The sequence below is a fragment of the Oncorhynchus kisutch genome, linkage group LG18 (genome assembly GCF_002021735.2).
Source record: "Oncorhynchus kisutch isolate 150728-3 linkage group LG18, Okis_V2, whole genome shotgun sequence".
In the NCBI taxonomy this organism is placed as follows: Eukaryota; Metazoa; Chordata; class Actinopteri; order Salmoniformes; family Salmonidae; genus Oncorhynchus; species Oncorhynchus kisutch.
Window position 1 is genome coordinate 73,530,005 of NC_034191.2, and position 15,556 is coordinate 73,545,560.

Genomic DNA, 15,556 nt, shown 5'->3' on the forward strand with positions numbered 1-15,556 from the left:
ATCCTCTAGCTGGAATAATGTCAGGCCCAGGGTTTATGTAATCCTCTAGCTGGAATAATGTCAGGCCCAGGGTTTCTGTCATCCACTAGATGGAATAATGTCAGGCCCAGGGTTTCTGTCATCCACTAGATAGAATAATGTCAGGCCCAGGGTTTCTGTAATCCTCTAGCTGGAATAATGTCAGGCCCAGGGTTTCTGTAATCCACTAGATGGAATAATGTCAGGCCCAGGGTTTCTGTAATCCTCTAGCTGGAATAATGTCAGGCCCAGGGTTTCTGTAATCCACTAGATGGAATAATGTCAGGCCCAGGGTTTCTGTAATCCACTAGATGGAATAATGTCAGGCCCAGGGTTTATGTAATCCTCTAGCTGGAATGGTTTCTGTAATCCACTAGCTGGAATAATATCAGGCCCAGGGTTTCTGTCATCCACTAGATGAAATAATATCAGGCCCAGGGTTTCTGTAATCCTCTAGCTGGAATAATATCAGGCCCAGGGTTTCTGTCATCCACTAGATGGAATAATGTCAGGCCCAGGGTTTCTGTCATCCACTAGATGGAATAATATCAGGCCCAGGGGTTCTGTAATCCTCTAGCTGGAATAATATCAGGCCCAGGGTTTCTGTCATCCACTAGATGGAATAATATCAGGCCCAGGGTTTCTGTCATCCACTAGATGGAATAATATCAGGCCCAGGGTTTCTGTCATCCACTAGATGGAATAATATCAGGCCCAGGGTTTCTGTCATCCACTAGATGGAATAATATCAGGCCCAGGGTTTCTGTCATCCACTAGATGGAATAATATCAGGCCCAGGGTTTCTGTCATCCACTAGATGGAATAATATCAGGCCCAGGGTTTGTCATCCACTAGATGGAATAATATCAGGCCCAGGGTTTCTGTCATCCACTAGATGGAATAATATCAGGCCCAGGGTTTCTGTCATCCACTAGATGGAATAATATCAGGCCCAGGGTTTCTGTCATCCACTAGATGGAATAATATCAGGCCCAGGGTTTCTGTCATCCACTAGATGGAATAATATCAGGCCCAGGGTTTCTGTCATCCACTAGATGGAATAATATCAGGCCCAGGGTTTCTGTAATCCACTAGATGGAATAATGTCAGGCCCAGGGTTTCTGTAATCCTCTAGCTGGAATAATGTCAGGTCCAGGGTTTCTGTCATCCTCTAGCTGGAATGGTTTCTGTAATCCTCTAGCTGGAATAATGTCAGACCCAGGGTTTCTGTAATCCACTAGATGGAATAATGTCAGGCCCAGGGTTTCTGTAATCCTCTAGCTGGAATAATGTCAGGCCCAGGGTTTCTGTAATCCTCTAGCTGGAATAATGTCAGGCCCAGGGTTTCTGTCATCCTCTAGCTGGAATAATGTCAGGTCCAGGGTTTCTGTAATCCTCTAGCTGGAATAATGTCAGGTCCAGGGTTTCTGTCATCCTCTAGCTGGAATGGTTTCTGTAATCCTCTAGCTGGAATAATGTCAGGCCCAGGGTTTATGTAATCCTCTAGCTGGAATAATGTCAGGCCCAGGGTTTCTGTCATCCACTAGATGGAATAATGTCAGGCCCAGGGTTTCTGTCATCCACTAGATAGAATAATGTCAGGCCCAGGGTTTCTGTAATCCTCTAGCTGGAATAATGTCAGGCCCAGGGTTTCTGTAATCCACTAGATGGAATAATGTCAGGCCCAGGGTTTCTGTAATCCTCTAGCTGGAATAATGTCAGGCCCAGGGTTTCTGTAATCCACTAGATGGAATAATGTCAGGCCCAGGGTTTCTGTAATCCACTAGATGGAATAATGTCAGGCCCAGGGTTTATGTAATCCTCTAGCTGGAATGGTTTCTGTAATCCACTAGCTGGAATAATATCAGGCCCAGGGTTTCTGTCATCCACTAGATGAAATAATATCAGGCCCAGGGTTTCTGTAATCCTCTAGCTGGAATAATATCAGGCCCAGGGTTTCTGTCATCCACTAGATGGAATAATGTCAGGCCCAGGGTTTCTGTCATCCACTAGATGGAATAATATCAGGCCCAGGGTTTCTGTCATCCACTAGATGGAATAATATCAGGCCCAGGGTTTCTGTCATCCACTAGATGGAATAATATCAGGCCCAGGGTTTCTGTCATCCACTAGATGGAATAATATCAGGCCCAGGGTTTCTGTCATCCACTAGATGGAATAATATCAGGCCCAGGGTTTGTCATCCACTAGATGGAATAATATCAGGCCCAGGGTTTCTGTCATCCACTAGATGGAATAATATCAGGCCCAGGGTTTCTGTCATCCACTAGATGGAATAATATCAGGCCCAGGGTTTCTGTCATCCACTAGATGGAATAATATCAGGCCCAGGGTTTCTGTCATCCACTAGATGGAATAATATCAGGCCCAGGGTTTCTGTCATCCACTAGATGGAATAATATCAGGCCCAGGGTTTCTGTAATCCACTAGATGGAATAATGTCAGGCCCAGGGTTTCTGTAATCCTCTAGCTGGAATAATGTCAGGTCCAGGGTTTCTGTCATCCTCTAGCTGGAATGGTTTCTGTAATCCTCTAGCTGGAATAATGTCAGACCCAGGGTTTCTGTAATCCACTAGATGGAATAATGTCAGGCCCAGGGTTTCTGTAATCCTCTAGCTGGAATAATGTCAGGCCCAGGGTTTCTGTAATCCTCTAGGTGGAATAATGTCAGGCCCAGGGTTTCTGTCATCCTCTAGCTGGAATAATGTCAGGTCCAGGGTTTCTGTAATCCTCTAGCTGGAATAATGTCAGGTCCAGGGTTTCTGTCATCCTCTAGCTGGAATGGTTTCTGTAATCCTCTAGCTGGAATAATGTCAGGCCCAGGGTTTATGTAATCCTCTAGCTGGAATAATGTCAGGCCCAGGGTTTCTGTCATCCACTAGATGGAATAATGTCAGGCCCAGGGTTTCTGTCATCCACTAGATAGAATAATGTCAGGCCCAGGGTTTCTGTAATCCTCTAGCTGGAATAATGTCAGGCCCAGGGTTTCTGTAATCCACTAGATGGAATAATGTCAGGCCCAGGGTTTCTGTAATCCTCTAGCTGGAATAATGTCAGGCCCAGGGTTTCTGTAATCCACTAGATGGAATAATGTCAGGCCCAGGGTTTCTGTAATCCACTAGATGGAATAATGTCAGGCCCAGGGTTTATGTAATCCTCTAGCTGGAATGGTTTCTGTAATCCACTAGCTGGAATAATATCAGGCCCAGGGTTTCTGTCATCCACTAGATGAAATAATATCAGGCCCAGGGTTTCTGTAATCCTCTAGCTGGAATAATATCAGGCCCAGGGTTTCTGTCATCCACTAGATGGAATAATGTCAGGCCCAGGGTTTCTGTCATCCACTAGATGGAATAATATCAGGCCCAGGGGTTCTGTAATCCTCTAGCTGGAATAATATCAGGCCCAGGGTTTCTGTCATCCACTAGATGGAATAATATCAGGCCCAGGGTTTCTGTCATCCACTAGATGGAATAATATCAGGCCCAGGGTTTCTGTCATCCACTAGATGGAATAATATCAGGCCCAGGGTTTCTGTCATCCACTAGATGGAATAATATCAGGCCCAGGGTTTCTGTCATCCACTAGATGGAATAATATCAGGCCCAGGGTTTCTGTCATCCACTAGATGGAATAATATCAGGCCCAGGGTTTGTCATCCACTAGATGGAATAATATCAGGCCCAGGGTTTCTGTCATCCACTAGATGGAATAATATCAGGCCCAGGGTTTCTGTCATCCACTAGATGGAATAATATCAGGCCCAGGGTTTCTGTCATCCACTAGATGGAATAATATCAGGCCCAGGGTTTCTGTCATCCACTAGATGGAATAATATCAGGCCCAGGGTTTCTGTCATCCACTAGATGGAATAATATCAGGCCCAGGGTTTCTGTAATCCACTAGATGGAATAATGTCAGGCCCAGGGTTTCTGTAATCCTCTAGCTGGAATAATGTCAGGTCCAGGGTTTCTGTCATCCTCTAGCTGGAATGGTTTCTGTAATCCTCTAGCTGGAATAATGTCAGACCCAGGGTTTCTGTAATCCACTAGATGGAATAATGTCAGGCCCAGGGTTTCTGTAATCCTCTAGCTGGAATAATGTCAGGCCCAGGGTTTCTGTAATCCTCTAGGTGGAATAATGTCAGGCCCAGGGTTTCTGTCATCCTCTAGCTGGAATAATGTCAGGTCCAGGGTTTCTGTAATCCTCTAGCTGGAATAATGTCAGGTCCAGGGTTTCTGTCATCCTCTAGCTGGAATGGTTTCTGTAATCCTCTAGCTGGAATAATGTCAGGCCCAGGGTTTATGTAATCCTCTAGCTGGAATAATGTCAGGCCCAGGGTTTCTGTCATCCACTAGATGGAATAATGTCAGGCCCAGGGTTTCTGTCATCCACTAGATAGAATAATGTCAGGCCCAGGGTTTCTGTAATCCTCTAGCTGGAATAATGTCAGGCCCAGGGTTTCTGTAATCCACTAGATGGAATAATGTCAGGCCCAGGGTTTCTGTAATCCTCTAGCTGGAATAATGTCAGGCCCAGGGTTTCTGTAATCCACTAGATGGAATAATGTCAGGCCCAGGGTTTCTGTAATCCACTAGATGGAATAATGTCAGGCCCAGGGTTTATGTAATCCTCTAGCTGGAATGGTTTCTGTAATCCACTAGCTGGAATAATATCAGGCCCAGGGTTTCTGTCATCCACTAGATGAAATAATATCAGGCCCAGGGTTTCTGTAATCCTCTAGCTGGAATAATATCAGGCCCAGGGTTTCTGTCATCCACTAGATGGAATAATGTCAGGCCCAGGGTTTCTGTCATCCACTAGATGGAATAATATCAGGCCCAGGGGTTCTGTAATCCTCTAGCTGGAATAATATCAGGCCCAGGGTTTCTGTCATCCACTAGATGGAATAATATCAGGCCCAGGGTTTCTGTCATCCACTAGATGGAATAATATCAGGCCCAGGGTTTCTGTCATCCACTAGATGGAATAATATCAGGCCCAGGGTTTCTGTCATCCACTAGATGGAATAATATCAGGCCCAGGGTTTCTGTCATCCACTAGATGGAATAATATCAGGCCCAGGGTTTCTGTCATCCACTAGATGGAATAATATCAGGCCCAGGGTTTGTCATCCACTAGATGGAATAATATCAGGCCCAGGGTTTCTGTCATCCACTAGATGGAATAATATCAGGCCCAGGGTTTCTGTCATCCACTAGATGGAATAATATCAGGCCCAGGGTTTCTGTCATCCACTAGATGGAATAATATCAGGCCCAGGGTTTCTGTCATCCACTAGATGGAATAATATCAGGCCCAGGGTTTGTCATCCACTAGATGGAATAATATCAGGCCCAGGGTTTCTGTCATCCACTAGATGGAATAATATCAGGCCCAGGGTTTCTGTCATCCACTAGATGGAATAATATCAGGCCCAGGGTTTCTGTCATCCACTAGATGGAATAATATCAGGCCCAGGGTTTCTGTCATCCACTAGATGGAATAATATCAGGCCCAGGGTTTCTGTCATCCACTAGATGGAATAATATCAGGCCCAGGGTTTCTGTCATCCACTAGATGGAATAATATCAGGCCCAGGGTTTCTGTCATCCACTAGATGGAATAATATCAGGCCCAGGGTTTCTGTAATCCACTAGATGGAATAATGTCAGGCCCAGGGTTTCTGTAATCCACTAGATGGAATAATGTCAGGCCCAGGGTTTCTGTCATCCACTAGATGGAATATGGCCATTTGGTTTCTTTCATTTCTTTATTGGCTGAATCAACAAAAATGTACCAGTACTGAGTGTGTGTGTGTGTGTGCTGGGGTCTCATGGTACTCACTCTTCCCACCTCCACCAGGTTGGTCACCATGACAATAGTTGCTGTGTTCTCCTGCCACACCATCCTCCAGAAGTCGTAGACAGTCTCCTGCATGGGCCCTGAGGAGAGAAAGAGAACGGGAGGGAGAGGATGAGTGTACGTGAAGCCCTTTGTGACCATACTGATCGCAATGTTATCAATGTTATCTACTGTGCCTTCAGAAAGTATTCAAACCCCCTTTCCCACATGTTGTTGTGTTACAAAGTGCGATGGTTTATGTTATTGTCCTGCTGAAAGGTGGATTTTCCTCCCTAGTCTTTGCCGATGACAAGCATATCCATAATATAACAGAGCTTGAAAATATGAAGAATTCTATTCAGTGATGTGTTGGATTTACCTCAAAAATAATGCTTTGTATTCATTTCTTTGCCACATTTTTTCCAGTTATATTTTGGTGCATTATTGAAAACAGGACGCATGTCTTTTAATTGTTTTATTCTGTATAGGCTTCCTTATTGTCACTCTGCCATTTAGGGTAGTATTGTGGAGTAACTACAATGTCTCCTATCACAGCTAATTAAACTAACTGTTTTATAGTCATCATTGGCCTCATGGTGAAATCCCTGAGCGGTTTCCTTCCGTCCCATTCATACACCATCCAAAGTCTAATAAATAACTTCACCATGTGCTCATGGAAGATTATTATTTATTTTTTTACCCATCTACCAATAGGTGCCCATCTTTGTGAGGCATTGGAAAACCTCCCAGGTCTTTGTGGTTGAATCTGTGTTTGAAATTCACTCCTCGACTGAGGGACCTTACAGATAATTGTATGTGTGGGGTACAGAGATGAGGTGGTCCTTTAAAAAATCATGTTAAACGCTATTATTGCACACAGAGGGAGTCCATGCACATTTTTTACTCCTGAACTTATTTAGGCTTGCCATAAAGGGATTGAATACTTATTGACTCAAGACATTTCAGCTTTTCATTTTTAATTCATTATTAACAATTTCAAAAAACATAATTCCACTTTGACATTATGGGGTATTGTGTGTAGGCCAATGACACAACATCTCAATTTAATCCATTTTAAACTCAGGCTGTAAAATCAAAATGTGTGAAACGTCAAGGGATGTGAATACCTTCTGAAGGCACTATGTTATCAATGGCACCAACGCAAGTGTTTTTTTCCACTCAAGTATTGTCAGTATTGTTGTCAGACCTGCAACTCATTTGTCTGTCTCATCACCCACGTCTTAGACCGGGTTATTGTCATACTGATTTAATGCTCATCACATCCCTTACATTTGTCCATTGCTTGCTTGCTTTCTGAGCATGAAAAGTACACAGGTTGATTAACACCTTGTTTTTCCCCAGTTGAACCTGATCAAAACGGAACACAGGCGCTGTGTGCCTGTGCATTCTAATCAATGTTGACAGGGGAATCAACTAATGCCTGGATCTAAGTCTGCACACACAGACACACACGCCAACACAAGCTGAATGACAATGTAGGGGGACAGAAGTCTGCACACACAGACACACAGACACACAGACACACACAGACACACACAGACACACACAGACACACACAGACACACACAGACACACACAGACACACACAGACACACACAGACACACACAGACACACACGCCAACACACACAGACACACACGCCAACACAAGCTGAATGACAAGGTAGGGGGACAGAAGTCTGCACACACTTTCAGATTGTGCCGAGCAATGAAGGATCCCTGCAAGGAAGAATTACTCATTTAATTCATTCAAATAAACATAATTTTTTAATTAACTGGCAAATGTTTAAAAAAAAAGACTTGACGAGCTAATTAGATCCTGCAAATCTGTGTGTGTGTGTGTTCGAGAGCTGCGATGCGTGTACCTCCAGCCACGGCAAACTGCGTCCAACAGCTAAACCACACACACACATAGCTCACTGCAGATGTTCCATATTCATGCTCAAACAAACAGCCGCATTACCAAACACTTGTGTCGCTCGAGAATCCTCCTGGTGTGACATTGCCGGGTGCCTCTAGTGCGAGCAAGCCACTTTTCTCATTAGCGATGCCAGGCCCCATGTTCTCCTGGTATTCATGACCATCTCTCCTAGGAACAAGAGCTGAGTGTGTCAGGCCAATACACTCCCTGTTCTCCTCTGTCCCCCTTTACTCCTCCTGATAGCATCACCAGCCTCCTTTTTTTTGCTGCTTTACTATAAACTTACTGGCAGATTTAGTTCAATCCAGGTTTGGGTTCAATTCGATATTTCTGAATGTAATTCAATTCGACCCATGAACTGACATTTGAATTGGCTACACCCCACAGGAAGCACAATTTGAACTGGAATCACCCCACAGGAAGCACAATTTGAACTGGAATCACCCCACAGGAAGCACAATTTGAACTGGAATCACCCCACAGGAAGCACAATTTGAACTGGAATCACCCCACAGGAAGCACAATTTGAACTGGAATCACCCCACAGGAAGCACAATTTGAACTGGAATCACCCCACAGGAAGCACAATTTGAACTGGAATCACCCCCGAGGAAGCACAATTTGAACTGGAATCACCCCACAGGAAGCACAATTTGAACTGGAATCACCCCACAGGAAGCACAATTTGAACTGGAATCACCCCACAGGAAGCACAATTTGAACTGGAATCACCCCACAGGAAGCACAATTTGAACTGGAATCACCCCACAGGAAGCACAATTTGAAGTGGAATCACCCCACAGGAAGCACAATTTGAAGTGGAATCACCCCACAGGAAGCACAATTTGAAGTGGAATCACCCCACAGGAAGCACAATTTGAAGTGGAATCACCCCACAGGAAGCACAATTTGAAGTGGAATCACCCCACAGGAAGCACAATTTGAAGTGGAATCACCCCACAGGAAGCACAATTTGAAGTGGAATCACCCCACAGGAAGCACAATTTGAAGTGGAATCACCCCACAGGAAGCACAATTTGAAGTGGAATCACCCCACAGGAAGCACAATTTGAACTGGAATCACCCCACAGGAAGCACAATTTGAACTGGAATTCATTTCAAACCCATTCAAAGAGACATGAAACATATGAGTCTTATTCCTTTGACAAATATTTTGCCAAAAGCATCTGACACCTCCTACTAAAGAAATACAGATACCGTTTCAAGTATTAGCTTGCCTATAACTCAGTGTCAAATAGTCATTTGTTAATATTTTTGTCATGAGAAGAGTTTCCATTCTGGAGTGTTTGATCGAACGCACACGTAGATATGCATTGTTGTTTAATATTTAATTGTAGGTGAATTAGGAATGATTGTAGACCGAATACAATACTATAATTATTTAAAAAAATAGTTTTAGAAGACTTGAGTTTTGAAAATGAAACTTTTCAACATGTTAAACATAGTATTGGTAACCATACTTGATGAGCACAATGATGGAATAAATTATCCGTTTGAATTTCACTGAATTCAAATCTACTTATTTTCATTCAAATTAAATACAAATTATGCTTCCTGTAATAAAAAAACAAATTTTGCAACTCAATTCAGAATTGACATCAACCGTGGTTCAATCAGTGGTTCAATCAGTGGTTCAATCAGTGGTTCAATCAGTGGTTCAATCAGTGGTTCAATCAGTGGTTCAATCAGTGGTTCAATCAGTGGTTCAATCAGTGGTTCAATCAGTGGTTCAATCAGTGGTTCAATCAGTGGTTCAATCAGTGGTTCAATCAGTGGTTCAACCAGTGGTTCAATCAGCACAGTGGTTGTCTTACAGTTCCTCATGTTTTTCTCTCTGAGAAAATAGTGATGATATGCAGATGATATGATAAATGCCCAGTGCTCAGCAAATTCCTGGAGGATTGATCTCCCAACTCTTTCCATCTAAGAGTGCTATGCTAGTACTCTCTCCCCCCCCACCCCCCTTATGCAGATACTTTGTGAACTTGCAAGACACTTGCCAACCAAAACAGTAATCTGTGTTGACACAGCGTTAACAGCGTGTGGCGAAAGAAGAGAAACAGAGCGGCTGGTGTCGTCTTCTGAGAGAAGAAAAAGTGACATCCTTTTTCAGATACAGTAAATGGCCTAGCGCAGCAGAGGGTGAAGTCAGGTCAGCCAATTAGATGTGGAGAAGAGCTTCTCCCATAGTGCACTGGGGGAATAGGACAAGGAAGCAGGAGAAAAAGCTAAACAAAAGCTTCACAGACAGCCCGAGCGGACAGGCTGTCAGAGGAGAGGCTCTGTCCGTGGGGAGACTGGAATGCTTTTCATCTTGCTACACCGAGAGACAAACAGACTGCTGGGATTCTTCAGGAGGAAGAGAGACAACGCTACTTCTCACCTTTTTCTTCCCTAGAAAGAGGAATGTGCAAGGCAGCCAGGGGTTGTGTGAGGGCACAGTTCATGTGTATGTGTCTACTTAAAACATTTGAAAAAGTGTTGGAATATTGATCTGGTAGTAAAGGTGATATGTATTGTATCAATTATATTGTATCAATTATATTGTATTAAAAAGGCTAACCGACCAAAAGAGGTGGATGAAGAAGATGCAGCTGTTCGGGGTACCATGCTCGGTCAAAGTGTATGCACGCCAGTGGCAGCCAAGCGTCCGATTGGCCTGCAGCACATATGAGCCTTTCAACTGGACAACTGCTTAGTTACTGTTTTTCCGCTCTCGCTCGCTGCTTTGAAACTCTTTTAAAGTTGCAAACACTAACTTAACATATATTTTTAAAAAGGCCAATTCTGTCTGAGGCAGGTGTGTTTCTGTATTTTCTCTCCTATTCAATGTATATAAAGACTAATTACAGTAAGTATTGCATAGTCTCATAAAATAGGATAGAGGTCAACCCTCTCCTAGTACAGACATGCTATTTTCTACTCCCTGTATTTAGCCATGTTATTTTCTGCTCCCTGTATACAGTGTGACGACCCTCCCACTCTGTCTGCCAAATTCTTTCTCTTTGCGCTTGTTTTCCTTAATAGGATGTCGGTGGGCGGAGCCGGGAGGGTCGTCAGCGAAATGGCACACACCTGGGCTCGGGTGTGTCCCCGGATAAATGCACCTCTTCCCCATTCATTGGGGAGACTCTCTCCATGCAGACACGGATAGATTTTGGTCGTGGCATTTTTGTGTCTGTTTTTGTTTGTTTGCGTTGGCACCTTTCAACACCCCTCATTATCACATTAATGCACGCAACCACTCACTTACACTACTGACTACACACACCATTGTTAATTGTATTTAGTTAACTTTAGTTAATAAATAGATTTTGTTATTCCTTATCTCCACGTTGTCTCCCTTTTTGTTATGAACTTTGAGCCGGTTCGTGACAACAGCCATTTTATTTTCTACTCCCTATACAGCCATGTTATCTTCTACTCCCTGTATACAGCCATGTTATTTTCTACTCCCTATACAGCCATGTTATTTTCTACTCCCTGTATACAGCCATGTTATTTTCTACTCCCTGTATACAGCCATGCTATTTTCTACTCCCTGTATACAGCCATGCTATTTTCTACTCCCTGTATACAGCCATGCTATTTTCTACTCCCTGTATACAGCCATGCTATTTTCTACTCCCTATACAGCCATGTTATTTTCTACTCCCTGTATACAGCCATGCTATTTTCTACTCCCTGTATACAGCCATGTTATTTTCTACTTCCTGTATACAGCCTTGTTATTTTCTACTTCCTGTATACAGCCTTGTTATTTTCTACTCCCTATACATAGCCATGTTATTTTCTACTCCCTGTATATAGCCATGTTATTTTCTACTTCCTGTATATAGCCATGTTATTTTCTACTTCCTGTATACAGCCTTGTTATTTTCTACTTCCTGTATACAGCGATGTTATTTTCTACTTCCTGTATACAGCCATGTTATTTTCTGCTCCCTGTATACAGCCATGTTATTTTCTACTTCCTGTATACAGCCATGTTATTTTCTACTTCCTGTATACAGCCATGTTATTTTCTACTTCCTGTATACAGCCATGTTATTTTCTACTTCCTGTATACAGCCATGTTATTTTCTACTTCCTGTATACAGCCATGTTATTTTCTACCTCCTGTATACAGCCATGTTATTTTCTACTTCCTGTATTCAGACATGTTATTTTCTACTTCCTGTATACAGCCATGCTATTTTCTACCTCCTGTATACAGCCATGTTATTTTCTACTTCCTGTATACAGCCATGTTATTTTCTACTCCCTATACAGCCATGTTATTTTCTACTCCCTGTATACAGCCATGTTATTTTCTACTCCCTATACAGCCTAGTTATTTTCTACTCCCTGTATACAGCCATGTTATTTTCTACTCCCTGTATACAGCCATGTTATTTTCTACTCCCTGTATACAGCCATGCTATTTTCTACTCCCTATACAGCCATGTTATTTTCTACTCCCTATACAGCCATGTTATTTTCTACTCCCTATACAGCCATGTTATTTTCTACTTCCTGTATACAGCCTTGTTATTTTCTACTCCCTATACATAGCCATGTTATTTTCTACTCCCTGTATATAGCCATGTTATTTTCTACTTCCTGTATATAGCCATGTTATTTTATACTTCCTGTATACAGCCTTGTTATTTTCTACTTCCTGTATACAGCCATGTTATTTTCTACTTCCTGTATACAGCCATGTTATTTTCTGCTCCCTGTATACAGCCATGTTATTTTCTGCTCCCTGTATACAGCCATGTTATTTTCTACTTCCTGTATACAGCCATGTTATTTTCTACTTCCTGTATACAGCCATGTTATTTTCTACTTCCTGTATACAGCCTTGTTATTTTCTACTCCCTATACATAGCCATGTTATTTTCTACTCCCTGTATATAGCCATGTTATTTTCTACTTCCTGTATATAGCCATGTTATTTTCTACTTCCTGTATACAGCCTTGTTATTTTCTACTTCCTGTATACAGCGATGTTATTTTCTACTTCCTGTATACAGCCATGTTATTTTCTGCTCCCTGTATACAGCCATGTTATTTTCTACTTCCTGTATACAGCCATGTTATTTTCTACTTCCTGTATACAGCCATGTTATTTTCTACTTCCTGTATACAGCCATGTTATTTTCTACTTCCTGTATACAGCCATGTTATTTTCTACTTCCTGTATACAGCCATGTTATTTTCTACCTCCTGTATACAGCCATGTTATTTTCTACTTCCTGTATTCAGACATGTTATTTTCTACTTCCTGTATACAGCCATGCTATTTTCTACCTCCTGTATACAGCCATGTTATTTTCTACTTCCTGTATACAGCCATGTTATTTTCTACTCCCTATACAGCCATGTTATTTTCTACTCCCTGTATACAGCCATGTTATTTTCTACTCCCTATACAGCCTAGTTATTTTCTACTCCCTGTATACAGCCATGTTATTTTCTACTCCCTGTATACAGCCATGTTATTTTCTACTCCCTGTATACAGCCATGCTATTTTCTACTCCCTATACAGCCATGTTATTTTCTACTCCCTATACAGCCATGTTATTTTCTACTCCCTATACAGCCATGTTATTTTCTACTTCCTGTATACAGCCTTGTTATTTTCTACTCCCTATACATAGCCATGTTATTTTCTACTCCCTGTATATAGCCATGTTATTTTCTACTTCCTGTATATAGCCATGTTATTTTATACTTCCTGTATACAGCCTTGTTATTTTCTACTTCCTGTATACAGCCATGTTATTTTCTACTTCCTGTATACAGCCATGTTATTTTCTGCTCCCTGTATACAGCCATGTTATTTTCTGCTCCCTGTATACAGCCATGTTATTTTCTGCTCCCTGTATACAGCCATGTTATTTTCTACTTCCTGTATACAGCCATGTTATTTTCTACTTCCTGTATACAGCCATGTTATTTTCTACTTCCTGTATACAGCCATGTTATTTTCTACTTCCTGTATACAGCCATGTTATTTTCTATCTCCTGTATACAGCCATGTTATTTTCTACTTCCTGTATTCAGACATGTTATTTTCTACTTCCTGTATACAGCCAATTTGTTTTACTCTATTTTTTTTGTTATTCACTGTGTATTTATTCCTCCTGTCACCATTTCTATTTGATTTTTGATCTTATCTTTAACTCTGCATTACTGGAAACAATGTCGTACACGGAGTCAAACTACCAATTCATAGTGGAGGCCGTTTAAGATGCTGGTCGGGTTCAGAGCGGCCAGGAGGGTGGCCATTATGCCAGGCCAACTAGACCAGACTGCAGAGTCTATTATGTCTCAATGGGCTGCCTTTACTCGGAGTGAGCAAGGAATGGAATTACCTTTGCGCGGCTGGCTGAGGAAACAGGGCCTCTGAGAACTGCACAACAATTAACTATCAATCAGAGAGCCCCTCCAGGGGGCTTGTTGGAAAAGCGGTCCTCTTACACACAGCCAGCATCTGCCTGCCGGATTAACGCAGTTATAAAACACACACCTATAGACATGCACGTGCATGAATGCGCACACACACAAACAAATGCGCCAGTACACATGGCCTAATCCATTTATTTATTACTACGCTCTTCCTTTCTCATCCCTCGTTCTCTCTCCACCCCTCCTGCTCACACGGCTGATTAATTGTTCTAAGACGCTACATAACACGGCTTGGAAGGTGGAGAGGAGGTTGGTTAAAGAGAGGGGAGTCCCACAGCTTTTTACACATCTCCTATATATCCGTGTTGACACTTCCGATGAGGCCGTCAGTCTGAACAGCAGACGGAAGAGTCGCAGATCTGACAATACTGATAATATTCAGACAAGAGAATGCCTATGGTGTGTTGCTGTTCTTACCTTGGGTAGAGATGTAGTGATTTGGTCTGTGGTAGCCCTGAAATCCGAAAGACAGAGCGAGAGAGAGAAACAAACTTTAAGCATGTGAGTCAAAAAGGTTTGAACACACAAAGGAATGCAGGATAATGGGCATATTTGTTTACTTGAGTCAAAAAGCAAAACCTGCTGCAGTGAAAACATATTTCAAAAGCAGCAGTCTGATCTTGAATAAATAATTCAGACCAATTAGAAAGAAAAGGTTGATTCGGCTTCCAGCAAATATAACGTTAGTGAACACACATGTAAATAAGGATCATGATTTACATAAATTAATTTAAAACCCACACTAACACGCAGTTAGTTATATTAACAGTATTGCACTTTTCATGTAGCCTCATTTCTTGGCCAGCTAATAGTCTAACCATCGATCAAGCAACATTATGGACTAAACATTCAAATCCTGTGATGCTGCAGGATTATTTTGTTGTGACAATAGTGGTCAAATTAACATCCAACATACACATGGTTGTACTATTCTTCCAATGCATATTGTGTGATTTATCTTCGTAATACTCTCCTAGGGATTACTCGAATCCCTTCAAATTTCATTTGTCGAGCATCTTGTATTCTAGCAAGGCCTACTGTACAAAGTGGGAAGCTAAACGTAAGCGTAAAGAGCCGTTCCCACACGCCACAAAGTGTGAGCCATTGTCTTCATCTGGTCCAGCTCTTAACACTTAACACCTCAACAGTAATTCACTTTCTCAATGTGGAATATAAAAGGACTGAATCAAACGGGAAAACTTAATCCTTCTACTCTGATAGGCTGGGCTCTCTGCCTCTCTGGGCTCTGACGGG

The 15,556-nt window shown here is 42.3% G+C and overlaps 1 protein-coding gene across 7 annotated transcripts in view; it reads right to left on the reverse strand.

Annotated features, from left to right (window-relative positions):
• Positions 1–15,556, reverse strand: part of LOC109909808 (receptor-type tyrosine-protein phosphatase mu) — a 309,073-nt gene that overhangs the window by 33,315 nt on the left and 260,202 nt on the right. For all 7 annotated transcript variants that reach the window (XM_031796756.1, XM_031796758.1, XM_031796761.1 and 4 more), the window contains 2 exons: positions 14,720–14,756; positions 5,887–5,984 (listed from right to left, as the gene is read on the reverse strand). In XM_031796756.1, the coding sequence (XP_031652616.1) occupies positions 5,887–5,984; positions 14,720–14,756 (135 nt within the window). The remainder of the gene's footprint in view (positions 1–5,886; positions 5,985–14,719; positions 14,757–15,556) is intronic.